Genomic DNA, 26,010 nt, shown 5'->3' on the forward strand with positions numbered 1-26,010 from the left:
ACTTGCAGTTCACCTCTGGAGGGCAAGCGAGGTCGGGAACTAACAAGAGGAAAATAGCTGCGGGGATGACGAGTTTGGAAAGAAAAGGGAGCACTTTTGTCGTGTAATAAATAAATTTTAGAAGATCCCGAGGAGTTGGGGGAAGGAAAACAAAATCCATATATTTACTTAACAAAATTTATTCAACAACATATATATCCTGCTTGATAGAACCTCTAAGTGATTTACAATTTAAGTTTGTCTGTTTATTGAACTTGTTAGTTACTTTATCTTGTTCAGGAAAATCCAAAGCCAAACCTAAACATAAAACATAAACTAGTTTTGATGTGTTGGGATCTGTAATGTTCCATTGGGGCACCATAATGGGGGGAGTCGAAAAGCAACTACAGTGGTACCTCGGGTTACAGACGCTTCAGGTTACAGACTCCGCTAACCCAGAAATAGTACCTTGGATTAAGAACTTTGCTTCAGGATGAGAACAGAAATTGTGCTCTGGCGGCATGGCAGTAGCAGGAGGCCCCATTAGCTAATGTGGTGCTTCAGGTTAAGAACAGTTTCAGGTTAAGAACAGACCTCCAGAACGAATTAAGTTCTTAACCCAAGGTACCACTGTATACTTCCCTATCTTTTATTATCATAGAAACAACAAAGCTGTTGAAAGCATTTTTTTAAATGAAGTTTTTAGTTACATCTTCTTCTGAAGCTGATGCTGTATTTAATTGGCTTGCATTTGTTTTTTAATTTTTTTATTATTTTATTAAGTTGCACAAAAAGAGGTCAACACAAAAGAGGCCTCATAGCAACCCTGTTGGCTAGGCTGAGGAAGGGTGACTGGCTCAAAGTCACGCAGCAAAGTTTTGTGGGTAAGTGGCCCTTTGAACCCAGTCCTCCAAGGTATACTCTTAGCCCTCTAGCCACTGCTGGGTCAGGCTAGCAAAGGACACTAAATCACATAGCTCAGTTTGATGGTTTCTGGATTGTCGAGGAAGCATTCCCTTTGTGCATGCTCATAAGTGCACCTCCCAAGTGTCTTTTTAAAAACATGGCAGCAATCCTCACTTGTACATGTGTTTTAACAAAATAGCAGGGAGGGGACTAAAAGTCACAAACTGTATGAAAGTAGAGTGTTCTTCCCAGACTCACACAGCAACATCTTACCCAGCCTTTTGATATTAGATTCAATAAATGAGCCTAAGAGATTTGCCTGCAAATCTTGCAAAAGGAAACTTGTTGAAGGGCTGGTATAAATCCTTATGATTAATAATACCAAATAAAATCAGAAGCAGTTCTTCCTTGGATGTGGACTATTTGCCAAACCTAAACCTAGCAGTTGGTTGACAGTGATTTTCAGAAAGTCACAGCAAAGTATCCCCAGGGACTCATTCTGGATACTGAAGGATCTCCAATACCCAAGTGGCATGATTGCAAAAACTCCTGGCTGCGTGCGTGAGCACTGTGGAAATGATGACATTCCTGAGCCCTCAGTTACTGGAGTCCAAACATGCTACATCCTGCCCTTATATAACAATAGGCAATAGGCAGGAAATCTAAACAAGCACTCTGTGTGACAGATAGCACTAGTGAGTCCAGAAGCCCAAAGCTCCCTCATGAGAAGAACTTGTAAAGAAGCAAATTGATTCTGCTTTGATTTAAGGAGATGGCCAGTGTGCTTATTTTTGCACCCCTTAATACCTACACAACCTGCATGTTTGAAAATAAATGCATTATTATGAATGCACTTTAACTCTCCATTAACTATATTCAAAGCAGCCTGCCTCCACTAAGGTTGCTGTGACATTCCCATTGTTTGAAGAAGCAATTTTGTGAATAAACGATATATACAAATAGACACAGACACAAGGTTACTTTGTGCTCATTCATTTAATTTGTATTTTGTATTGGATCAGAGTTAGTTATCTGTGCAAGTTGTTCCTTGGTTTTACAAATACCCAAAATAGCAAGCAGATCCTTTTGGCCACTTCTCTTGTCCCTTCCCCCAAAGAGCAGAAAGTCAAGGATCAGTTTAGAGGAAGCTCACCCCGTACCCAAATTCCTTAGGATCCAGTGCATTTAAATCTTGTCTCTTGCCCACCATTCCACACTTTAAGATTATAATGTGTCTCCTTTCACCTGAGCCACAAGCGAAGAAATAAAGAGCATCAAACAGGTCTTTGAAGCATAGCATCACTGTGTGTAATCTGTGGCCTAGGTCTCACCAAGTTGGTAAACCTGCGTCTGAGCTTACATGCATCTTTCAAACCATCTCCTTATCTTCCCAGGCCACCCATACCATTATGCAGTGTCTCCCCACTACTCATGTAAAATTGTTTTGCCCTCGTAAGCACTGCCCAGTTCTACCTCTTCTTTCTTCCAACTTTTCATTGCTGTTTTCCTAGGGATACCATCCCGCAGAGGAGAAGTAACCAGAGGAGAAATGACCGCTGGGAGAAAGGTGGAGAGAGGAAGCGCCATAATGTACCTGTAACAGCACAACCGAATGCTTTCATCTGCCCCAGCTGCAATGAAACATATCTCTCCCATATTGGTCTCTACAGCCACAGCTGGCGCTGTAACTCTCCAATGGTTTGACTGTACCCCCGATGGTACACTATTCCATTGTCTCTCTAGACAAATTGATGCCAACAAGAACAGCTGTCCCATCTTCTACTTACTTCTTTTGCTTAGTTCTTGCTCATCAGCAGTGTTTTGAAGACACAAAACTGACATCACATCTGCATATACTTACAAACATTTGCATATCATAAGCTCTGTCTTAGAGTAGGGATGGGGAAATGTGTCTGTCAGCTTTGGTTTCCCTTGGTTGCTCATTTTTCTAATTGCAAGTTCAGTTCTCCACTTTTCGAATCTGAAAAAAGGGTGAAGTGGCTTTTTAAAAAAATTCACATGTGAATTGCTAGTCCCATCTGCTCTTCTTTCACAGGTCATTTGATGGTGGGGTCTGTGGGGAACGGACAAGGGGAAGGGGACATCACACAAGGATATTTCCGTGCCTCAGATATAACAAACTTTGGCTCTGTAGAATGAGCTGCTCCATCTTGGAATGGCTGTATTATTATTTCTTTAAATAGAAACTTCAAATCCACATTTAAATTACCCAAAACAAATAAATACAAAAATACATCAATACACCATGTCCCTGAGCATGGGGGGGGGGCACCCAGTTTAGATAGGTGATAGTTAAAACTAGGAATGGCAGCTGTTGCCTACTAGTTTGGTAGGGCAGAAGGCAGGGAGGCCAACCATATTTGAGCCACAGTCAATAGCAGGTGGAGGCACTGATTCAACCTTGGTCCCCGTCCTCCTCCCTGTTGAGTTCTACAAGGGCAAAACCAAGAGTGAGAAGGAAGCAGGCAGGAAGCACCCCTTCCCAGGGCTGGTTTGAAGGAATAAGCACACAAGAATCAAGAGGAATCATGGGGATTCTTTAGCTGTGATTCCTACATTGCAGGGTGTTGAACCAGATGACCCTCTGGGGACCTTCCCACTCTATGATTCTAAGACTGAAGTTAGCGGAGCAGTGCCTCAGGTGCCTTAATTTGCCTGCCCGTACTGGAAGAATGCATGATAAAGAGTGGATGAAGTTTGAGCGACAAACAAAAGCCAAACTGATTAAACTCCTGCCGCACTTGCGTGTGCAATTCCCATCCGCTACTAAGAACATCACTGGAAAATAATCAGGTTCATTCAGGCTCTCTGGTCTTTGACTCCCTCATTATCTGCCTCACAGAGCTTTGGAAACTGCAAGTTCTGGAATCTGTAGCCGTTTCCTTCCTAGGCTGGCTCTGGTTCCCTCACGACCACAGTTTTTACCTAGCTCAGCGCTGTGGGAGAAAAATTTAATGAGAGCTTTGGCAAGTGTCCACTTCTCCTGATTACCCTGTGTAGGTGGGGCTGGGGGGGGGGGAGAAAGCATAGCTGTCAATGTTTCCCTTTTTTAAAAGGGAAATTCCCTTATTCCGAATAGGATTCTTCGCAAGAAAAGGGAAAAGTTGACAGCTATGGAGGAAAGTATGCTGGAGTACATGCATGCAGAAGCATTAATTGCATTGAGTTCAGTGTTTTAGCACCAAATGAGAAATGTGGAAGTCTCCCCCAACCCCCCTAAAAAAGCAAGGTATGATGTGCTGTGAGACAGCCATATGCAGACACCAGACTTTGGAATGTGCTGATAGCATAGATCAGCACTTGCGTAGCTACAATTTCTATTTGCTGTGCACAGACATAACAGGAGAGCAATACAGACCGAGCCCCTGAGGGGTGTTGGCTGCTATTATTGAGAAATACCTGGAGAAAACTCTGATTTGGCACAATCCTAATAGGAATAACACAGTGTGTTTTAGGTCTTTTAGGCCCCCTTCGTCGTTTTCAGAGGATGTGGGTGATTTTGTCCCTGGACATCCTCCTAGAGTGCTATTCTTCTTGTCTTCAGCGGGGATTCTTTCCTGTTCTCCAAAAGTTCGCAGATCTCATCCATGGGCCTTGCACAGGCTTCTAGGCTTTCTGCCAGCTTCTGGACTTTTGCCTTGAGCACAGCATGACTCACTTTGGTCACCTCTTCGTTGTGCTCGGGGACCAGGAAGCTGTGGGGGCCGCAGAACACCATGAAGCAGATGGAATTGTACAGTGTGACGGAGGCGTTTCTCTCAGCCGGCAGTAACCTAGGATCCGTCGGGCCCTGACTGTGGTGCAAGAATTCCAGGCAGTGCATGATTTCTCTCATCTGAGCATGGCAGCTCACTGCAATCTCCTTGACCTTCCTCACCTCCCTGGAATTAGAGAGGACTAAGGAGAGGTCGGAAGTCACCGTGACGGCCCCTCCTGCAGCCGCCACTCCTAGGCCCACCCCGGAAGCCAAAAGGGATGCCCCTAATGTTGCAGGGCTCAAGGACAGCCCCACGATGGCCACGATGGCACCTGCGGCGCTTAACGAACTCCCAGTGAAATTGGCGATGAGAGAGCGTCTGTGCAGTTTGTTGATTCTCCGTGAAATTTCCCGGAGACTCCTGATGTGCTCCCGAAGCCTGCTTCTCTGATCCAGCAGTACGACATGGAAGTGATGTGTAGGATTAAAAGTGTGAGGGGGGAAGTTGTCCTCCATAACCTTGATGGGAAGCTGGGGGGAGGGGAGAGAGAAGGGCATTTAGAAAGGTAACAGCACACTCTGACAGCCAGGCCTGCAGATGCATCTGGGACATTGACACCACCTTTCCCCCTAGTACAGTGGTACCTCACGTTAAGAACTTAATTTGTTGTGGAGGTCCGTTCTTAACCTGAAACTGTTCTCAAGCTGAGGTACCACATTAGCTAATGGGGCCTTCCACTGCCACACAATTTCTTTTCTCATCCTGAAGAAAAGTTCTTAACCCAAGGTACTATTTCTGGGTTAGCAAAGTCAGTAACCTGAAGCATAAGTAACCTGAAGCGTCTGTAACCTGAGGTACCATTGTATAGCTAGATCCTAAAAGCACCAGTGGTTCCTTTGAGCAGATCCTATCAGACTTGCCTCTAAAGGTAAGGATAAGGATGTCTCTGAATACCACTTGCTGGAGAACAACAGTGAGAGAGCACTATTGCACTCATGTCGTGTTTGTTGACTTCCCATAGGCACAAGTTGGCTACTGTAGGAGACAGATTGCTGGACTAGAAAAGCCTTGATGTGATCCAGCAAGGCTGGAGCCTGATCACCTCACCCCTTTATTTGTTGTTATTGGGTGCAACAGATTTAGCACACATCTACCCCCCCCCCCGAAAATTGTATATAATTAAAGTTAGATACAAACCGTTATGTCTGTCAAAGGCCTGGGCACAACTGCATGTTTTTCTTTATTAATGATATCATTTCTTTTGAAAAGAACATGGTTGTCACTCTCCTTCAGTGCTTCTTATCACACACCAAAGAATTATCTGCCCTCGTTGCTTGTCTTATCAAATGCACGCTACCAGAGACAGCCCTAATCTAATGTCACCCTGTCACGTTTGACAAGTGCTCATGCAGTAGATTGTAGCATGCCGATATAGAGAGCAGGATGCCCTGGGGCTTATCAAACAAGAAGTGTCTACAGCCCACAGGGAAAAGAAAGGAAGGACACGCAGATAATTCACACACACAACCTATTCTGTCACAAAACATCTCAGAGTGAAACTTCCACAACATAGCCACTCAAAAGCAAGATTCCTGGCACTTACTAGCAAACCCATCTTCTCTAATATCCCATATTCATTTGCTGGACTTACTTACTAATTCCTGAATTGTAATTAATTGATTCCCCCTGGATTAACATTTCCCCTTCTGGATGACTTTTCCAAGGGCAAGAGGACCATACAATCATTTTTGCTTCTTTATCTAGTTTGTTTATGGATTCATTCATTTTTAATGCTGTTCAATAACACAAGGTGTCATCTGGAGGTATCTTCCAAAGTAATAAAAACCTGTCCTTAATACTCTTCAAAACAAGCACTGTGTATCATCTACCTGCTTGTTTTAGCATATCACACAGGTTGGAAGTTTCACCAATTAAGTGGTGACCCATAAGAATGACAGAAAGTAAAGCAGGATTATTAAAATCATTGACTTTACCTTCTGCTTAAATCAGTGGGATAAGAAATAGGGTCTCTCTTTTTTGGTAAACTCCATTATTTTATAAACTAGCAGAAACCAGGACAAAGCTCTTCTAAATAAACGGCTACAGAGTTTTTGAGGACAAAGGAATAATCCCACCTACCATGGTTTTCAGTTCAATCCAGTGTTCCCAAGAATGACTCTCAGGCTGTTTCTGGACAAGCCAAATTTATACTTACTACAGTCCTATTGCCCCCCTGGGACTGCTTTGCATCACACCAGGAATTTGTCGTTTCCTGACATTCCCTCTGCTGCCACCGCCACCCCCCTCCCTGCCCGACTAATTCAGAAGGATGTGACACACTGGAAACTGACTGGGGACAGTGCAGCTTGTATCGTATTCAGGAAACAATCCTTGCAAGTGAACATTATGTGTTCGCTTTTCCCAAAGCACATTTACAAACACACACACAGAGACACTATTCCTGACTCAAAGGGAATGTAGTCATCTCCCAAAGGGAATACACTACCCTTCCTCTTCTTGAAATAACTGGTGACACTATGCTAGCCAGATGACTGAACCTTCAGAGTCTTATGTGAATGTAGAGAAAATAAGGTATGATCTCAGCCAATCATCACAATTACTTTGGAAATGAAATGTTTTATAGAACTGCTGCTTTCTGATTGTCTGGGATGCTCAGCAGGCGGGAGAGCAACCCAGCTTTTAAAAGAATAGTGCAAGCAGCTAGAGTAGTAGCCACCCTAATGACATCATGGAATTAGCAGGATGCATATGGATAAATGGTTGTGTGGTGGGTGGCTGTGGTAGATATTCTCTGGTGGCTGTGCTGACCAGCTAGTGACTTGGGGAAGGGCCAGCCCTCAGGATTACAGCACCTACAGTACTTTGCATGTGGAAGCTGCTAGGTTCAGTCTCTGGCATCTCTTGGCAGGGCTGAAAGAGACATCTGCTGAAACCCTGGATTCCACTGCCTGTGACTGTGGACAGTACTAAGCAAGATGGCTCAATAGTCTGACTTGAGGTTCACATTGAGAAGCCACACCACTGCACACCCATATTTTGTTTTTTGCAAGGCCACTGAAATGAGAGTTTTTTTCCTGCACAGCAGGTAGATGCTCTGCTATGGAGGAAAATGTTATGGTTTAAAGTCACCCGCTACAATTCTCTGTATACAGATGGGGGCCTCCCATTTAACCCACCATCTCCCCCACAAAGCCAGTGCATGCAAGACAGCCTATGCTCTGCAACGAGCAGAAAGAAAGTGGATGCTTACAAAAGATTGCTTACAAGGCAATATTCCAGATGCAACAGAGCCATCCACATGCAGGAGGAGGACACTCACCAACGATGCTAACGATGGCAGACTAATCTGCCGCTCGGGACTTCATGGAAAGCATGGCCTCCATGGGGCTGTCCCTGAATAAGTTTGGCCCAACCCATAGCCATGGACATGCCTTGGACCTGGTGTTTACCTCTACGGATGTTGGTGACCTGACACTAACTAAAAGTGAAACAAAAGAAGTGCCATGGTCAGATCACTTCCTGGTGCAACTGGACTTCTCCGCGACCCTTCCCCTCTGCAGGGAGGTGGGACCGATTCGGATGGTCCGCCCCCGCCACTTAATGGATCCAAATGGTTTCCAGAGAGTGGTAGGGGATGCTTTATCCCATGTTGATGGCCTTTCAGCTGATTCCCTGGTGGCCCGCTGGAATGTGGAGTTAACCAGGGCTATTGACTGTTTGGCTGCGAAGTGCCCTCTCCGATTGCATGGAGCCCGGAGAGCCCCGTGGTTTTCCAGGGATCTGAGGGCAATGAAACAATCGTTGAGACGGCTAGAGCGCCGGTGGCGGATAACTCATTCTGAAGCTGACCGGACACAGGTTAGAGCTCAATGTCGAGCCTACCAAGTGGCGGTAGCGACGGCGAAGAAGACTTTCTTCACCGCCTCTATTGCATCTGCAGAAAACAGCAGCAGGAGACTTTTTCAGGTGGTCCGCAATTTAGCGGAACCACCTGCTACATCGGGGCCCAGTACGGGCCACATGATCTCCTGCAATGATTTTGCAAAGTTTTTTGCAGATAAAGTCGCTCAGATTCGGGAAGAGGTAGACGCCACCGTGGGAGCAGGGCCAGGGCGGGAGAGTGCTAGAGTCCTGTCTAGTCAAATTGCATGGGATCAATTCCAATCTGTTACCTCCGAGGATGTGGACAGGCTGCTTGGACGAGTGAAACCAACCACCTGTCTCCTTGATCCTTGCCCATCCTGGCTTATAAAAGCTAGCCGGGAAGGACTGGGCGATGGGCTTGGTGGGGTGGTGAATGCTTCCCTCCGTGAGGGAGCCTTCCCAGACCCGCTGAAAGAGGCGGTTATCAAACCACTTCTTAAAAAACCATCTTTAGATGCGGCCACGATGGCCAGCTATCGCCCAGTCTCAAATCTTCCATTCTTGGGTAAGGTGATTGAGCGAGTGGTTGCTGAACAACTCCAGGCATGCCTGGAAGAAGCGGACCATTTGGATCCCTTCCAGTCGGGATTCAGGCCTCATCATGGGACTGAAACTGCCTTGGTCGCACTGGTTGATGATCTCCGGCGGGCTAGGGACAAAGGTGAGAGCTGTTTCCTAGTTCTGCTGGATCTCTCAGCGGCGTTTGATACCATCGACCATAACATCCTTCTGGACCGTCTTGAGGGGCTGGGAGCTGGGGGCACTGTCATACAGTGGTTCCGCTCCTTCCTCCTGGGCCGTGTTCAGAAAGTGGTGGTGGGGGATGAGTGTTCAGACCCCTGGGCTCTCACTTGTGGGGTGCCTCAGGGTTCTGTCCTCTCCCCCATGCTTTTCAACATTTACATGCAGCCGCTGGGAGAGATCATCAGGGGGTTTGGGCTGGGTGTTCATCAGTATGCGGATGATACCCAGCTCTACCTCTCTTTCAAATCAGAACCAGTGAAGGCGGTGAAGGTCCTGTGTGAGTGTCTGGAGGCGGTTGGAGGATGGATGGCGGCTAACAGATTGAGGTTGAATCCTGACAAGACAGAAGTACTGTTTCTGGGGGACAGGAGGCGGGCAGGTGTGGAGGACTCCCTGGTCCTGAATGGGGTAACTGTGCCCCTGAAGGACCAGGTGCGCAGCCTGGGAGTCATTTTGGACTCACAGCTGTCCATGGAGGCACAGGTTAAATCCGTGTCCAGGGCAGCTGTGTACCAGCTCCATCTGGTACGCAGGCTGAGACCCTATCTGCCTGTGGACTGCCTCGCCAGAGTGGTGCATGCTCTGGTTATCTCCCGCTTGGATTACTGCAATGCACTCTACGTGGGGCTACCTTTGAAGGTGACCCGGAAACTACAACTAATCCAGAACGCAGCAGCCAGACTGGTGACAGGGAGCGGCCACCGAGACCATATAACACCGGTCTTGAAAGACCTACATTGGCTCCCAGTACGTTTCCGAGCACAATTCAAAGTGTTGGTGCTGACCTTTAAAGCCCTAAACGGCCTCGGTCCAGTATACCTGAAGGAGCGTCTCCACCCCCATCGTTCTACCCGGACACTGAGGTCCAGCACCAAGGGCCTTCTGGCGGTTCCCTCACTGCGAGAAGCCAAGTTACAGGGAACCAGGCAGAGGGCCTTCTCGGTAGTGGCGCCCTCCTTGTGGAATGCCCTCCCACCAGATGTCAAAGAGAACAACAACTACCAGACTTTTAGAAGACATCTGAAGGCAGCCCTGTTCAGGGATGCTTTTAATATTTGATGTATCATAGTATTTTAATATTCTGTTGGAAGCCGCCCAGAGTGGCTGGGGAGGCCCAGCCAGATGGGCGGGGTATAAAGAATAAATTATTATTATTATTATTATTATTACTCTATCTAGGGCATCAGGCAGAGAGGGGTGTTCTACAGCCCAAGATCCTGGAGCTGGTAGGAATTGAACCTGATAAATATATACATTATACACAGACACACAGAGAGAGCTGGCCTTATAGGGAATCCAACCATTGGTCCACCTACCTCAGTATTGTCTACACTGACTGAAAGCGACTCTCCAGGGCTCCTGGCGCGAGTTTCTCCCAGCCCTAGCTGGAGGCGCCAGGGATTATACCCAAGACCTTCTGCATGCAAAACAGAGGCTCTACTACTAAGCTAAGGCCCTTTTCTTAATAATCAAATGGAACTATATGTAGACAGCTGTCAGATCCAAGTCTCCTGTTTTCTTCTTCCAATCAATAGGATCCAATACAAAACAAACAAATGAAAAAAATTGAGGCACAACCATATTTAATCTCTATGTTAATACAAGAAGCACTTACATATTTATTTCTTCTTTATGTATTGCTCCCTTGTACATACAAACATGGAAATGTGAAAATAAATCAGATGATGTTGATCTATAACACGTATAATACATTTTCAGCCTACAATCTTCTGAAAATAAAAATCAGACAGACATCCTAAATCATAGAGAATAGTAAGATAAAGAGAATTCCTATTAGGAAATGTACCTAATAGGACAGGGCTGTGGATAGCAGATTTGAGGTGAGCAGACTGTGGTACTGCTCAGGTCTAAATCGAGGGTTCCTTTGTCTCTTGCCAGACATTGAATTTGTTGTAGTACCAACAGGAAAGAAAAGGGATTTCATGTCTGTAACTCTGGAACTAATCTCTCACAAAGAATAAATGCTGCCAGTACTAGTGTGTGGAATCCAAGACATAATAGCTTTTGTCTGTTTCGTCAGGAAAAGGGAAAGCTGTGCCGAACAGATCTAGAATACAAAAAAGGCAAAAAGAGCTGATTAAAGAACAGAATCGCAAATCTCAACAAATTCTAGCTGGTCCCTTTCACACTGCTATCCTTCAGTACACCTAAACCAATGGAAACTGTTCTGGCAACCATAAGCAGCTCTTGTACAACAAATCTGCTCCCCCCCCAACCCTCCCCCCAATGTTTCCAGTAAGAAAAATGAGGTGAAACCGTAGTGGAAATGCAGCATAATCCCTTGATGGTGATGCCATATAACCTCTGTGCAAGTTTTGTGAAAACAAATCAGGACGATTGATCAATATACATTTTGTTTGGAAGCGACTGAAGTCAGACCTGCATAGCCTAAAACTTCACTTCCTATAGATTGGTAGCTGTTAAGCATGTGAAATAATGGTGCCAATTTGAAGCAAGCCTCTCTGCCAAATTTGGGGGATCTGTCTAAGTGGAAGCCCAAAATTTCACCCAAAATTCAGTCCAAGGCAGAGTTCAGAACCAGCCCTTATAAACCTCTGCAAAAAAATGAGGTAGGCCTAAGTTTGAGGTCAGTGAATTTGAAGAGAAGTGAAAATGAACTTACTTTGAACTTATATTTCTTCCTTTTCACACAGGCTGTCCTGCAGAATTCAAGATAGGGAGAAGATTATATGGATCTACATCCAAAACAAAAACTGTCCAATTCTGACACACTGAGCTTCCTCAGTTGATGAGGGGAAAGGGTCCTCATCTGCCCACCTCCACCTGCCCACCTCCACCTTTCTGGCTATTGGGGTGAAAGTCCCTGTGCAGTTTGTACATTCCAAGTGGGTATGTCTTGACTAGAAGCATCATATTATTGGCTTATTTGCTCCAGATAGCACTGCCATGCCTCATTAATAAATAACAACAACAACAACAACAACAACAACAACAACAACATGTATCTGGTGGGAACAGCAGAAAGGTTTTTCTGGGTGGCTTCCCCATCCACTGAGCTTTGTCCTACCCACTAGTGTGCATGGAATATAGCAGGATGCACACCTTAAAAGAGTGTGTACACACACACACACACACACACACACACACACAAATCCACTTGTAGCTCTCAGCAGGAAAAAAATGATTGGAAAACTGTACGCATGTGAGCTTTCATCATCCCTGGTTTCATCATCCCATATTGGCTGGGACTGGTGGGAGTTGAAGTCCAATAAGATCTGAAGGGCCCCAAGTCACTGCCTTAAAGATTGTGATGGGTGTGGGTGGGATGGAGGGCTGTGCCCTGCAAGATGAAATGAGCCACCTTATAGAGGCTTAGGAACAAGAGGGACAAGCGTCAAGTTGCTGGGAATGTTTGGTGAGGTGAAAAAGACCAAATTTACCATATTGATTCAAACTAACCAGCTAAATAAATATTGACTGTTCATGTCTAGTGTATAATGTTTTAGGCTTTTGGAACACATGAATGTGAGGATCATTTACTGACCTCCTGCTTCTTCCATTCCAGATGCGGTCCCCTCTTCATCTCCTAGACAAAACATATGTTAAATATCAAAGCAAGACTTCCTGTGTGTTTCACTGAGCCATGCCAAATCTTATTAAAAGAAACAAAACACAGGGGTATCTTGGTTTACAACCATAATCCGTTCTGGAGGTCCGTTTGTAAACCAAAACAGGTTGTAACTCAAGGCACGCTTTTGCCAATGAGGCCTCCCAAAAAAATTTGTAATCCAAAAAAAAAGTTGCAAACCGGGACACACACTTCCGGGTTTGACGTGTTTGTAATCCAAAACGTATGCAAAGCAAGACGTATGCAAACCAAGGTACCACTGTATACTTGGTTGATGGTGTTCACTGGAATCGCAAACCCCCAAATAGCACAGAACTTGAGAAGAATTTTGTCAGTATCCCACAGGAATGTCAATGAATATAGTAGATGTGAACTTTCTAGACCAGAGGTTCCCAAACCTATTTGGCCTACCGCCCCTTGTTCGGGGGGGGGGGGAATCAGCGCCCCTCCAAGTAACATACACAGCACACTTATTCCCACCGACAGACTTCCCAACAATGCGCGACACACTCGCCTGCCAGCACTTGCTTGTCAAGACCTGTTGGATGACTGAACCACTGATCAGTTATAACTTGTACTTGGTGTGTTTCTTTGTAATGTAAAATACTGTAAAGTTATCACTACAACTTTATGTTACATTGGTAGGCACCATTACACTACAGCTGAAGTATATACAAATAGTTTTTCAAAACTGGACAAGGAGATGGACTAGGCCCTGGGATTAAATACCCTTGGGGCTGACCAGAGTGAGGCCTGTTCAGCTTAGTCCAATCAGACCCAGAGGCAGGGCTAGTGCTGCAGCCTGCCTGCCATTGCCCAGTTAGGCTGGCAAGCTGTGATCCACTTTCAGGGCCTGGGTGAAGCCTTATAATAATAGACCACACAGTGTTTCCCTCTTAATATGTTTTTTATTGACTTAGTTAATAGCATAAAGATAAAGGGACCCCTGACCATTAGGTCCAGTCACAGACGATTCTGGGGTTGCGGCGCTCATCTTGCTTTACTGGCCAAGGGAGCCGGTGTACAGCTTCCGGGTCATGTGGCCAGCATGACTAAGCCGCTTCTGGCAAACCAGAGCAGCGCATTGAAACACCGTTTACTTTCCCACCGGAGCGGTACCTATTTATCTACTTGCACTTTGACGTGCTTTCAAACTGCTAGGTTGGCAGGAGCAGGGACCGAGCAACAGGAGCTCAACCCGTCGCGGGGATTCGAACTGCAGACCTTCTGATCGGCAAGCCCTAGGCTCTGTGGTTTAACCCACAGCGCCACCCACATAGCCGTATCCTGTATTTCCTTACTGGCAATTGTGATAACCTATTGTCTTTTAAATAATGTTACACCTGAATACCATACCCGTCAACAGCCCCATTTTAGGGGAAATGGTCCAGGATCACAGCAGCCAATCCCAGTTTCTGTTTGATTCCTTAATCTCTCTTTTCTTGGTCTGGCATTCTAGTGCGAGTCCTGCCACAGCAGCAGACCAAAGGACTCTCAGCTCGTGAGCAGGATTGCATCAGAGTGTCAAAGGTCCAGCACTCTGGCACAGCCCTCTAATGAACCCAGGGTGCCAATGCTGTGCTCTCACCACACTTTTTTAGGGGTGAGAGTGTGGGACAGCTCATGTCACTCAGCCAGCTGCAACACGTGTCCCAATTTCAGGTATGATAATGATGGATAGTATACTGTATACTTAACCTGATTTATCATTTAAATACAATGAAACGAAATAGTTGAATCTTGCTTCTGGGTTCTATCATGATTTAACTGTCATGGCTTCCTCCAAAGAATTCTGGGAAATTATCCTTTAATGAAAGATTCCCTCATTTAACACTACAGTTCCCATGGTTCTCTGACATGGCAGAATCGTAACAATTGGGAGGAACAAAATCTCAGCAGTGGGTTTTAAATACAGGGTGTGTCCACAACCTCAGTCTCTTTGTACACAAATAGATGACAATATCTTTTCTACTTACCAGGGGTCTCTATCTTACATCCAAACACCTGGACTTCACAAAGTGTGAGGTATTCTTTCCTAGGTAGGGTAACTGTCACATACCGCCCTTTTGATGCTTCACAGTAAAAACTGCCTGTTTCCCCAGCACCCAAAGAACCTATTGTAGCACATCTAGAAAAGAACCAAATCATATATTATTATTATTATTATTATTATTATTATTATTATTATTATTATTATTTTAAAAAATAGCATTAAACAGTAATGGAAGAATTTTTCTCAACAACCTGAACTCACATGAAAAAGTCAGAAAAGAAAGCAAATATTTGCTATGTTTTCAGAAATCAAATGGCAAGAGATCTGTCTGGAACATTTGCACTCCATTGTCCTCCCTGTGCCATAATCCTGTAAAGCCAGGATGCCAGAAAATGTTGACAAACTAGAAATGGAAATGGCCAGTGTTGACAAATTCACCCCATGAGAGGAACAGAAATTGATCTAGTGGATATGATCAGTATTTGCTGATCAGTCCAAAACCACTATGTAATTGACTACATCATGTTCCCCGATTTGCATTGCATTTCCATTCCAATGAAATCATAGAATCATAGAACAGTAGAGTTTGAAAGGACCACGAGGGACATCTAGTCCAACCACCTGCAATTTAGGAATCTTGAACCCATGAGTCTGAGATTAAAAGTCTCGTGTACTACTGTCGGAGGTATGCTGGCATGGCAGAACAGGACAATGAAACCTGCCTAATATACATACGAAATTACATAACTTCTGTAGTTTTGTCACAGCAGACAGCAAGACAAAGTAAGTTAGCTTTTGGCAGAAAGCGAACTGCTGTGGAATGGAAACAGTCCTGCATGTGGCGAAAACAGGGCAGAACAGAAAAGCGTACCTCATGACATCTCTATATGTAAGGAAAGGATGGGGAACCCATGGCCCTCCAGATATTGTTGGACTCCACCTCCCACCTGCTCAGACTCAAGATGGTGGGAGTGGTACTCCAATAACACCTGAGGGGCCACAGCTCCCCCTTCCCTGGCTACAAAGCATCCCATCTGGATACAGTACCTAGGATTTGTGGTGCCTCCTCTTTCTGCGGAGTTCCCAACTCGGATTTCAGCCCCATTAAGACGCTGAGCACAGCAGTCTTTCCGATTGGTGATGGTGACACGGAGTACATGATATTGTGCCTTCAAGTCTACCATCCACCATGGATTATTTTCAGAATCTGTGTGGGTGCAGGATCCCTGGTTAAAATCACTGGCTATGGACCCATCAATGGCATTTCCAGCGGCTCCTTGCGAGCTGTAGGTGCTAGATTGCGAAGCTTTTCCAGCAAGGGCCACATTGGTGTCTGAAAGAAAGAAAGGGGGAAATTTCCATTTTGTTGCTGTTGTGCTTCAACCACTGAACCACAAGGTAGGAAAAACTAAGATAGCTGAATTAATTCTTAATTAATGCTCTCGCCATGCCTAAAAACATGTGAGATCACAATCGTATGCAAGGTGGTAGTGCCCAAAAATGTGCATCTCAGTTTTCAGCCTCAACATGTTGGAGGGTACGGTATTTGTCTGGTGCTGAAACAAAATCTCATCAGTGGGTGAATCCCCTACAAGTGAGGAAGGGGAGGGAAGGGGAGCCTGGGTGTAATCAGGGGAAACCGTTATTTCACTTGCAGGCTTAGTAGCAGCAGAGCATGGAAAGCAGGAGTTTATGCCTGTATACTCTACCCATCAACTGCCCCATTGAAGCTGGACATTCCAGAATCACAGAAGCCAATCCTGGCTTCTGTTTGATTGCCGGATCTCTCCGTTTTTGGTCCAGCACTCTGTAGCAAGTCCTCATGTCACAGCACCAGACCAAAAGACTCTCACTCTGGTGCTTGTGAGCATGGTGACCTCAGAGTGCCAAGGTCCAGCACTAGGTCACCATCCTGCAGAGCCCATCGCCCATCCCTTCCTGGCTCACTTTTATGAGCCAGGATGGACAAGAATCAAGGAGACAGGTGGTCGGTTTCACTTGTCTGAGCAGCCTGTCTATATCCTCGGAGGTAACAGATTGGAATTGATCCTATACAACTTGACTAGACAAGACTCTAGCACTCTTCTGCCCCAGCCCTGCTCCCAGGGTGGAAGGTGGAGTCTACCTCCTTCCAACTCTGCAAACTTTGCAGACTTTATCTGCAAAAAAAATTGCAAAATCATTGCAGGAGATCTTGGGGTCTTTACCAGGCCCCAACGGCAAAGGTGGTTCCGTTAGATTGCAAACCACCTGAAAGAGTCTCCTGCTGCTGTCTTCTGCAGATGAAAGGTCCTCTACGGTGTCACTATTGCCACTTGGTAGGCTCAACGTTCAGCTCTAACCCATGTCTGGTCTAATTCAAAATGAGATTTCCACCACTGGCACTCTAGCTATTTCAGCGATTGTTTCATCGCCCTCAACTCTGGGGAAACCATGGGGCTGTCCTGGCTCCATGCAATCAGAGAGGGTGCTTCAGAGCCAGACAGTCAATAGCCCTGGTTAAGTCCACATTCCAGCAGGCCACCAGGGAATCAGCTGAAAGACCATCAACACGGAATAAAACATTCCCTACCACTCTCTGGAAACCATTTGGATCCATTAAGTGGTGGGGACGGACCATACAAATTGGTCCCACCTCCCTGCAAATAGGAAGGGTCATGGAGAAGTCCAGTTGCACCAGAAAGTGATCTGACCATGGAACTTCTTTTGTTTCGCTTTTCCTTAATGTCAGATCACCCACATTCATAGAGGTGAACACTAGGTCTAAAGCATGTCCGCGACTTTGAGTTGGGTCAAACTTATTCAGGGACAGCTCCATGGAGGTCATACTTTGCATGAAGTTCTGAGGGGCCCCTTGTAAGAGCGTGTCGGCATGGATGTTAAAATCCCCTAGGACAACCAAACTAGGTGTCTCCAGGAGAACATCCGCCATGACCTGAAGCAGCTTGGATAGGGAATCCTTGGTGCAGCAGGGAGGTCAGTACACCAAAAGGAATCCTGTACTGCTCCTATTGCCCACCTTCCAGAACATGCACTCAGAAAACTGGGTCTTCCCAATAGGACGCCTGGTGTAAGCTAATGACTTTCTAAATATCACTGCAGCACCCACCCGCCCATATGTCCTGGGTTGCTGTGTGTAAGAGAAACCTGGTGGACAAGCAGCAGCAAGGACAGGCCCATCTGTTTCATCGAGCCACATGCCAGGTCAAGTCCTCCATCCACAACCAAGTCGTGGGTGACAGCCGTCTTGTGAATCATTCACCTGGCATGTGGGTCTCCCTTGTTGATTCCAGTATCCTTCTGGTCTAGACCAGACCCGGAGGCAGGGATAGACTTCAAACAATGGCTAAACTTGCCTCCTCGGTAATGACATGGTCTGGTCTTAGCACAATTGCTCCTCCTACCTGTGATCCCTGAGAATGGGTGTCCCTGTGCATCCCCCCCCCCCCGTGGAACGGGCGCCAACCATTCTGTTGGTGTGTCCACAGCCTCAGTCTCTTTGCACACAAATAGATGACAATATCTTTTCTACGTACCAGGGGACTCTATCTTCCGTCCAAACACCTGGACTTCACAAAGTGTGAGGTATTCTTTCCTAGGTAGGGTAACTGTCACATACCGCCCTTTTGATGCTTCACAGTAAAAACTGCCTGTTTTCCCAGTACCCAAAGAACTTATTGTAGCACATCTAGAAAAGAACCAAATCATATATTATTATTATTATTATTATTATTATTATTATTATTATTATTATTATTTTAAAAAATAGCATTAAACAGTAATGGAAGAATTTTTTCAGTAACCTGAACTCACATGAAAAAGTCAGAAAAGAAAGCAAATATTTGCTGTTCTAGGAAATCAAATTGCTAGGGATACGTCTGGAACATTTGCATTCCATTGTCCTCCCTGTGCCATAATCCTGTAAAGCCAGGATGCCAGAAAATGTTGACAAAATAGAAGTGGAAAAGGCCAATGTGGACAAATTCACCCCATGAGAGGAACAGAAATTGATCCAGTGGATATGATCAGTATTTGCTGATCAGTCCAAAAACAATATGTAATTGACTACATCATGTTCCCCGATTTGCATTGCATTTCCATTCCAATGAAATCATAGAACAGCAGACTTTGAAAGGACTGTGAGGGTCATCTAGTCCAACCCACTGCAATTTAGGAATCTTGAACCCATGACCCTGAAATTAAAAGTCTCGTGTACTACTGTCGGAGCTATGCTGGCATGGCAGAACAGGACAATGTAACCTGCCAAATATACATACAGTGGTACCTCGGGTTAAGTGCTTAATTCATTCCGGAGGTCCGTTCTTAACCTGAAACTGTTTTTAACCTGAAGCACCACTTTAGCTAGTGGGGCCTCCCTCTGCCACTGCACAGTTTCTGTTCTCATCCTGAAGGAAAGTTCTTAACCCGAGGTACTATTTCTGGGTTAGCGGAGTCTGTAACCTGAAGCATATGTAACCTGAAGCATATGTAACCTGAAGTGTATGTAACCTGAAGTGTATGTAACCTGAAGTGTATGTAACCTGAGGTATACCACTGTACTAAATTACATAACTTCTGTAGTTTTGCCACAGCAGACAGCAAGACAAAGTAAGTTAGCTTTTGGCAGAAAGCGAACTGCTGTAGAATGGAAACAGTCCTGCATGTGGCGAAAACAGGGCAGAACAGAAAAGCATACCTCATGACATCTCTATATGTAAGGAAAGGATGGGGAACCCATGGCCCTCCAGATATTGTTGGACTCCACCTCCCACCTGCTCAGACTCAAGATGATGGGAGTGGTACTCCAATAACACCTGAGGGGCCACAGCTCCCCCTTCCCTGGCTACAAAGCATCCGATCCGGATACAGTACCTAGGATTTGTGGTGCCTCCTCTTTCTGTGGAGTCCCCAACTCGGATTTCAGCCCAATTAAGACGCTGAGCACAGCAGTCTTTCCGATTGGTGATGGTGACACGGAGTACTTGATATTGTGCCTTCAAGTCTACCATCCACCATGGATTATTTTCAGAATCTGTGTGGGTGCAGGATCCCTGGTTAAAATCACTGGCTATGGACCCATCAATGGCATTTCCAGCGGCTCCTAGCGGGTGGATGTTGCTGGATTGTGAAGCCTCTCCGACGAGGGCCACATTGGTGTCTGAAAGAAAGAAAGGGGAAAGTTTCCATTTTGTTGCTGTTGTGCTTCAACCACTGAACTGCAAGGTAGGAAAAACTAAGAGAGCTGAATTAATTCTTAATTAATGCTCTCACCATGCTCTCAGCAGGTGCCTAAAAACATGTGAGATCACAATCGTATGCGAGGTCCTAGGGCCCAAACATGTGCATCCCAGTTTTCAGCCTCAACATGTTGGAGGGTACGGTATTTGTCTGGTGCTGAAACAAAATCTCATCAGTGGGTGAATCCCCTACAAGTGAGGTAGGGGAGGGAAGGGGAGCCTGGGTGTAATCAGGGGAAACCGTTATTTCACTTGCAAGCTTAGTAGCAGCAGAGCATGGAAAGTAAGAGTTTATGCCTGTATACTATACCCATCAACTGCCCCATTTAAGCTGGACATTCCAGAATCACAGAATCCAATCCTAAACTAAAGATCCCAGGATTCTTCAGGGAAAGTCATGCATTTAAATACAGGGTGTGTCCACAGCCTCAGTCTCTTTGTACACAAATAGATGACAATATCTTTTCTACGTACCAGGGGACTCTATCTTACATCCAAACACCTGGACTTCACAAAGCGTGAGGTATTCTTTCCCAGGTAGGGTAACTGTCACAAACTGGCCCTTTGATGATTCACAGTAAAAAGTTTCTGTTTTCCCAGCACCCAAAGAACTTATTGTAGCACATCTAGAAAAGAAACGAAATCATTTTTTAAAAAATGAATAGCGTTAAACAATAATGGAAGAATTTTTTTTTCAGCAAAAAACCCCACATAGAATCATAGAACAGTAGAGTTGGAGAGGACTATGACGGTCACCTAGCCCAAACATCTGCAAATTAGGAATATTTTGTCCAGTGTGGGTCTTGAACTCATGACCTGGAGATTTAAAGTCTCATGCTCTACTGTCAGAGCTATGCTGGCGTGGCATAACAGAACAATGCAACCTACGTAATTTACATACTGAATTATATAAATTACATAAGTTATGTAGTTGTTAGGAGTCCAGCTTCCTGGCTTGATAACACAGTAAGCACAAGTAATTAAAAAGGAGGATTTATTGCAAAAAAACCAAGCAATCTATTTCCGGACGGCTCTAGCAAACCTCCAGCCCCCATTACTCAGTTGAATTTTCTGAGGGGTTCTTCCTGTGTCGACAGAAGAGATTGACCCTTTGATTTGTCTAGGAGCCTTCCTATACGCCTACACCTCGGACTTACTTAGTCAGCTGCAGCCCCTTCCTGTTCCGAAGAGCTGTCTCTGTGACTTTCCATGCCTGTTTGAGCTTCCGGGGAGCTTTGGCTGTGTCCCAGCCTGCTCTCCATTCCTCCCTTATCAGCCAGCCGTCCAAGGTCAGGGGAAATTGATACTGGCAGCTGTGGGCTCTCCTATGGCAGCATGAAAGCCCAGCCTCCCTGTCCAGACTGCATTCTGCAGCCGGCTGCAAGATTACACTTGGAGCTGGTGTGTTCATGACAGGAGTTTTGCCACAGTGGAAAGCAAAACATAACATAGCTTTTCGCAGTGAACTGCAGCAGACAATGAACTGCATGTGACGAAAACAGGGCAGAACAGAAAATCATACCTCATGACTTCTCTACATGAAAGGAAGATATAGGAAACCCATGGCCCTCCAAATATTGTTGGACTCCAACTGCCACCTGCTTGAACCAACATAGACAATGGATCAAGATGATGGGAGTGGTACTCCAATAACACCTGGGGGGGCCCAGCTTCCCCTTCCCTGGCTACAAAGCATCCGATCCGGATACAGTACCTAGGATTTGTGGTGCCTCCTCTCTCTGCGGAGTCCCCAACTCGGATTTCAGCCCCATTAAGACGCTGAGCACAGCAGTCTTTCCGATTGGTGATGGTGACACGGAGTACTTGATATTGTGCCTTCAAGTCTACCATCCACCATGGATTATTTTCAGAATCTGTGTGGGTGCAGGATCCCTGGTTAAAATCACTGGAAGTGGACCCGTCAATGGCATTTCCAGCTGCTCCTAGCGGGTGGATGTTGCTGGATTGTGAAGCCTCTCCGGCGAAGGCCACGTTGGTGTCTGAAAGAAAGAAAGGGGAAAGTTTCCATTTTGTTGCTGTTGTGCTTCAACCACTGAGCTGCAAGGTAGGAAAAACTAGGAGAGCTGAATCAATTCGTAACCCATTCACATAAATTCTAACCTATCCACACCAGTTTTTTCCGCAATTGCCTGGCATAAGTAGACACAGGTCCAGGCAGGGCTTTATTTTGCCCCATTGCTTTAGTGGGAAAACTCACTGTTTACCTCTAAATCAAAACAAAACTCAAATGGGTTTCCTGCAGTGGGACCACACACACACACCCCACTCACTTGGACTCATGCCTACAAATCACATACCTCTGCCTAGAAATCATGGCACAAACAGAAGTGAGGATGGGTCCTCGTTCTTTGTTAGGAAACCTTCCAGTGCAAAATAAAACCAGAAGTGTAATGAAGCTGACTAAACCTATGTCATATTCTACTTGGGGTTACTGCAACAAACAGCACAAAAGGCGCGTACTCCAACCAAACAAAAAGATTAGCATCACCTCCAAGTGTCCCTGTTTTGGGGGGGGACAGTTCTGGAATTACAAAAGCCTTGCTAGCTGGGGATCTGATCCCTGAATGTCCCCAATTCCCCGTCAGGGCTACCGCTGCTGAGCTTGGAGAGGAGCACGAGCTGGAGGTTGTTCAGAGCAGTGGCAGTAGTGTTGGCTATTTGCAGTATGGTAGCGCTGCAGAGAGCTTGCTGGGGAGATCATGCATTAAAAAGAAAGGGACTCAAAAATAACTTAAGGTTTTAATTACGAAAAAACAAAAACTCCTTATACACTAAATACATTAACAACAAACCAGACCCAACCACCAACCCAACCCCCAGGGTAATGGGAGAGCTAGGTGCTGCTCCTTATATACTACATGCAAATGCTGACACACCTTAATCAATGCAACTCGGCAGCACCTGCTATGTTTCACAGCTGTAAAGCTGGGTCTCGTTATCTTGCTCTGGCCCTTGCTCTGGCCCCTTAAAGACATACACATTAGGTGGAACAATGATGAACCTTTACATTTAAAGTAACCATTCAACAAGTAGTGGCGGCGGCAGTGGCAGCTCTGCAGGAACATTCTGTTGCCTCTCTGGTGCCTCTCCAAGGACTCTCTGTGGCTGCTGTTGCTGGCCTTTTCTCTTGGGCAGTTTGCAGCAGTTGCAGGAGGGCGGGTCAGGAGGAGAGGCTGCTGCCACCCTAAAATCCAGCTTCATGTAGCGAGTTGGCTATCAGGACCATTCAGGGAGGAATGAAAGGGGGAGTGGAGCAGGGTGCACGGAGTCTTGATTTTTAAGATGCTTTGTGCATCCACGTCTAACATTGCCCCTTTCTAAAAGTTATTAATTGGTATGTGTTTTTCTTTTTGTAAATCTTCCAAAGATTGAAATAAGATAACATTGGAATTAGAGGGTTTCCCTCGGGGGTAGAGGAATGGGGTCAATTGTTAGGGGGACTGAGAAATGTTCCTGTTTTCATTTGAGGAATGTTGAAGGGTATGGGTTAGTTGTGTCTAAGACTGCATTCTTGTACTCACCTGGAGTAAATCTCCAACTCAATGAGCTTTACTTCAGTGACACTAAAAGCCCATTGAAACCAAAGGAACAAGTTAGTTGTGACTAATGCAACTTCCATTGTCATTAAACTAACCCCTGAGCAAGCATGGTTAGAATCTCCCCCTGAGTCCTATTAAATTCAGTGCAGCTTACTCTGAGGTAAAGAGGTTAGGAGTGCTGCCATTAGTTCCCATAATTGTTGCTGAAAAGCTGTAACCCATATTCAAACAAGCCCCGGGTGACAAAAGCTGGCGGGCAACAGCAGTTCCCAAAGAAGAGGGCACATTGAGTGCTTTGGGAATCTGTCTTGAGCCTGATTAACTACTGTTAAGAAATATTTCTTAACCAAAACAGAGGCCCAAATCTAAAGGCAGGCACTCATATAGGAAGCCCTACTGAAATTAAGAGGCTATCTGTAAGTCACCATTAACTTGTCATATTCTTTTCCAGTGGGAATTAAGCCAGCCTTCTATGGCTTTGCACCAGTGAATATTAGGGGAAGAAAAAAATAGGGGGAGGAATGGCACCCAATTCTTAGTAACGCACCTTCCAATGCAGGCCGTGTTGGCAGGATGGTCAAGAGCATCAGCAAAAGGCAGCATCTCACAGTCCTTCCTCGAAGCATTGTGTCCTTTTTGGGCAAGGCTCAGGAGACAAGACTTACAGAGAGAGAAAAGCGTTCTTGGCTTGAGTGCCCCCAACAGAGTAGGAAGGGGGTTATTAAACTTCCCGGGATGCTGCTCTCCTCCAATCAGAAAACTGTTCATAACAAAGACCACTCAAAGTTTCCTTTCAATTTTGTGGTCAAAGCAAATATTTGACCTCTTGCCAGTTATTACAACATGAGGAGATTTGGTTGATAAAGGGCAGGCTGAGATAAATGAGACAAAATAGCAGAAAGAGTACATGAACCATGGTCTTAAATGAAAATAAATAGGAGTTTGGTTATTTCTTTCAAAGCAAAGTTGTTGTTGTTTAGTCATGTAGTCGTGTCTGACTCTTCGTGACCCCATGGACCAGAGCACTCCAGGCACTCCTACCTTCCACTGCCTCCCGCAGTTTGGTCAAACCCATGGGTAGCTTCGAGAACACTGTCCAACTGTGGATCACTGCCTTGCTGTGGTGAAGGGGCTTGAATAACTCAGAGAAGCTATGAGCTATGCTGTGCAGGGCCACCCAAGATGGACAGGTCATAGTGGAGAGTTTTGACCAAACGTGATCCACCTGGAGCAGGAACCGGCAAGCCACTCAAGTATCCCTGCCAAGAAAACTCCATGGAAAAAGACAAAAGACAAAGCAAAGTTACACAAACACTATATCGCACCACAAGAAGATCCCTCCAGCTCCAAACCTATATAGAGCTGTGTCATGTGAAGCATCTAACACCTGTTCTGGGTTTAGCTATCTCGATAATGTCACACCAATTCTTGACTGTCAATGATGGTTGCCGGTCTGTTTCAGTACCCAATTCAAAGTGCTGTTTTTAACCTTAAAATCCATTAGCAGCCTTTGGAGCAGATTACCTAAGAAGGATCACATGCTTTCCCAACCAAGAGACCTTCTTGGCTGTGAGTCGTGGAAGACCTGCTCTCTGCCTTGCGGTCCTTTTTCTGCCTGGCCTGAGACAACGGGACCTGCACTAATGCCCGCTGCAGAAGCTGAGGCTGCTGAACAGACTCTTGGGCAGGGGCGTTTTCTCGGGGGTTCGGTTGTTGTTACTGAAACTGCCAGCCTGCAACAGCAGCCACACCCCGGAAATGGTGTTATCTGGCCGGCTAAACCAGGTCAAGGGTAGATAATGGGTTTCAAACCCTTGGTGTGTTAGGGACTCCCTGGCATATGAAGATAGCCTCTTGTGGATTGAGTGGATAGGATTAATACACATATTGGCAAGTGAAAAGGAGAAAGCTGAGTTTGCTCCACAACTCTCAAGTTTCTAATTAGCAATTTTGGCCTGCAAGTACTCTGGGGGGAGAGTTTCAGCTCCAGAAGATTTATATCTGTTGTAGATACAACAGAGAGAGAGTCTAGCTTGCTTACATTTGGCATCAAACCAAGGTGCACCGAACCTGGGTTGGTCTCGGTTAACCAGGTGAGCCGGCATCGTAAAGAAGCTAGTTAAATCTGCAGAGAAGTGGGAGAACCACTCCAGTATCTTATTTGGTTCAGACAACTCCGCCAATGAAACAATAAGGGATTCGGAGATATTCCTCTGGAAGAATTCTGCATATTTTTGGGCCTGTTTCACAGACCATTTAATGCCTCTTACTTGAGCTGTGGCATTTAAACCTACATGAATTGGGTGTGTACCGCTAA

General features: G+C 45.6%; 2 protein-coding genes and 1 long non-coding RNA gene across 3 annotated transcripts; 1 reads left to right on the forward strand and 2 right to left on the reverse strand.

Moving 5' to 3' along the window:
* The first annotated feature begins 27 nt into the window (after positions 1–27).
* Positions 28–13,592, forward strand: LOC307225515. The gene is made up of 4 exons (XR_013843048.1): positions 28–103; positions 763–863; positions 11,969–12,164; positions 12,841–13,592. It is a non-coding gene; the product is annotated as an uncharacterized lncRNA (long non-coding RNA).
* On the reverse strand, positions 1,881–6,792 carry APOLD1 (apolipoprotein L domain containing 1). The gene is made up of 2 exons (XM_079993411.1): positions 6,744–6,792; positions 1,881–5,134 (listed from the first exon to the last, which is right to left on the reverse strand). Exons 1-2 carry the CDS (start codon positions 6,744–6,746, stop codon positions 4,424–4,426), a joined length of 714 nt encoding a protein of 237 aa, XP_079849537.1. The 5' UTR covers positions 6,747–6,792; the 3' UTR covers positions 1,881–4,423.
* Positions 10,931–24,399, reverse strand: LOC307225497 (uncharacterized protein). Its single transcript, XM_079993388.1, has 10 exons — positions 24,241–24,399; positions 21,848–22,133; positions 20,608–20,759; positions 19,769–20,054; positions 18,433–18,584; positions 15,944–16,229; positions 14,880–15,031; positions 12,820–12,861; positions 11,938–11,974; positions 10,931–11,361 (listed from the first exon to the last, which is right to left on the reverse strand). Exons 1-9 carry the CDS (start codon positions 24,317–24,319, stop codon positions 11,961–11,963), a joined length of 1,449 nt encoding a protein of 482 aa, XP_079849514.1. The 5' UTR covers positions 24,320–24,399; the 3' UTR covers positions 10,931–11,361; positions 11,938–11,960.
* Positions 24,400–26,010: the final 1,611 nt, after the last annotated feature.

Source organism: Podarcis cretensis (genome assembly GCF_951804945.1).
Source record: "Podarcis cretensis genome assembly, chromosome: 10".
In the NCBI taxonomy this organism is placed as follows: Eukaryota; Metazoa; Chordata; class Lepidosauria; order Squamata; family Lacertidae; genus Podarcis; species Podarcis cretensis.

Coding starts and splice junctions, on each gene's coding strand:
- LOC307225497 (XM_079993388.1), bottom strand. CDS start 24,319: ATGCTTCGAGGAAGGACTGTGAGATGCTGCCTTTTGCTGATGCTCTTG. Junction 18,585..19,768: donor GGAGGCACCACAAATCCTAG/GTACTGTATCCG, acceptor GTTCTTTTCTAG/ATGTGCTACAATAAGTTCTT. Junction 16,230..18,432: donor ACGGAAGATAGAGTCCCCTG/GTACGTAGAAAA, acceptor TCTTTCTTTCAG/ACACCAATGTGGCCCTTGCT.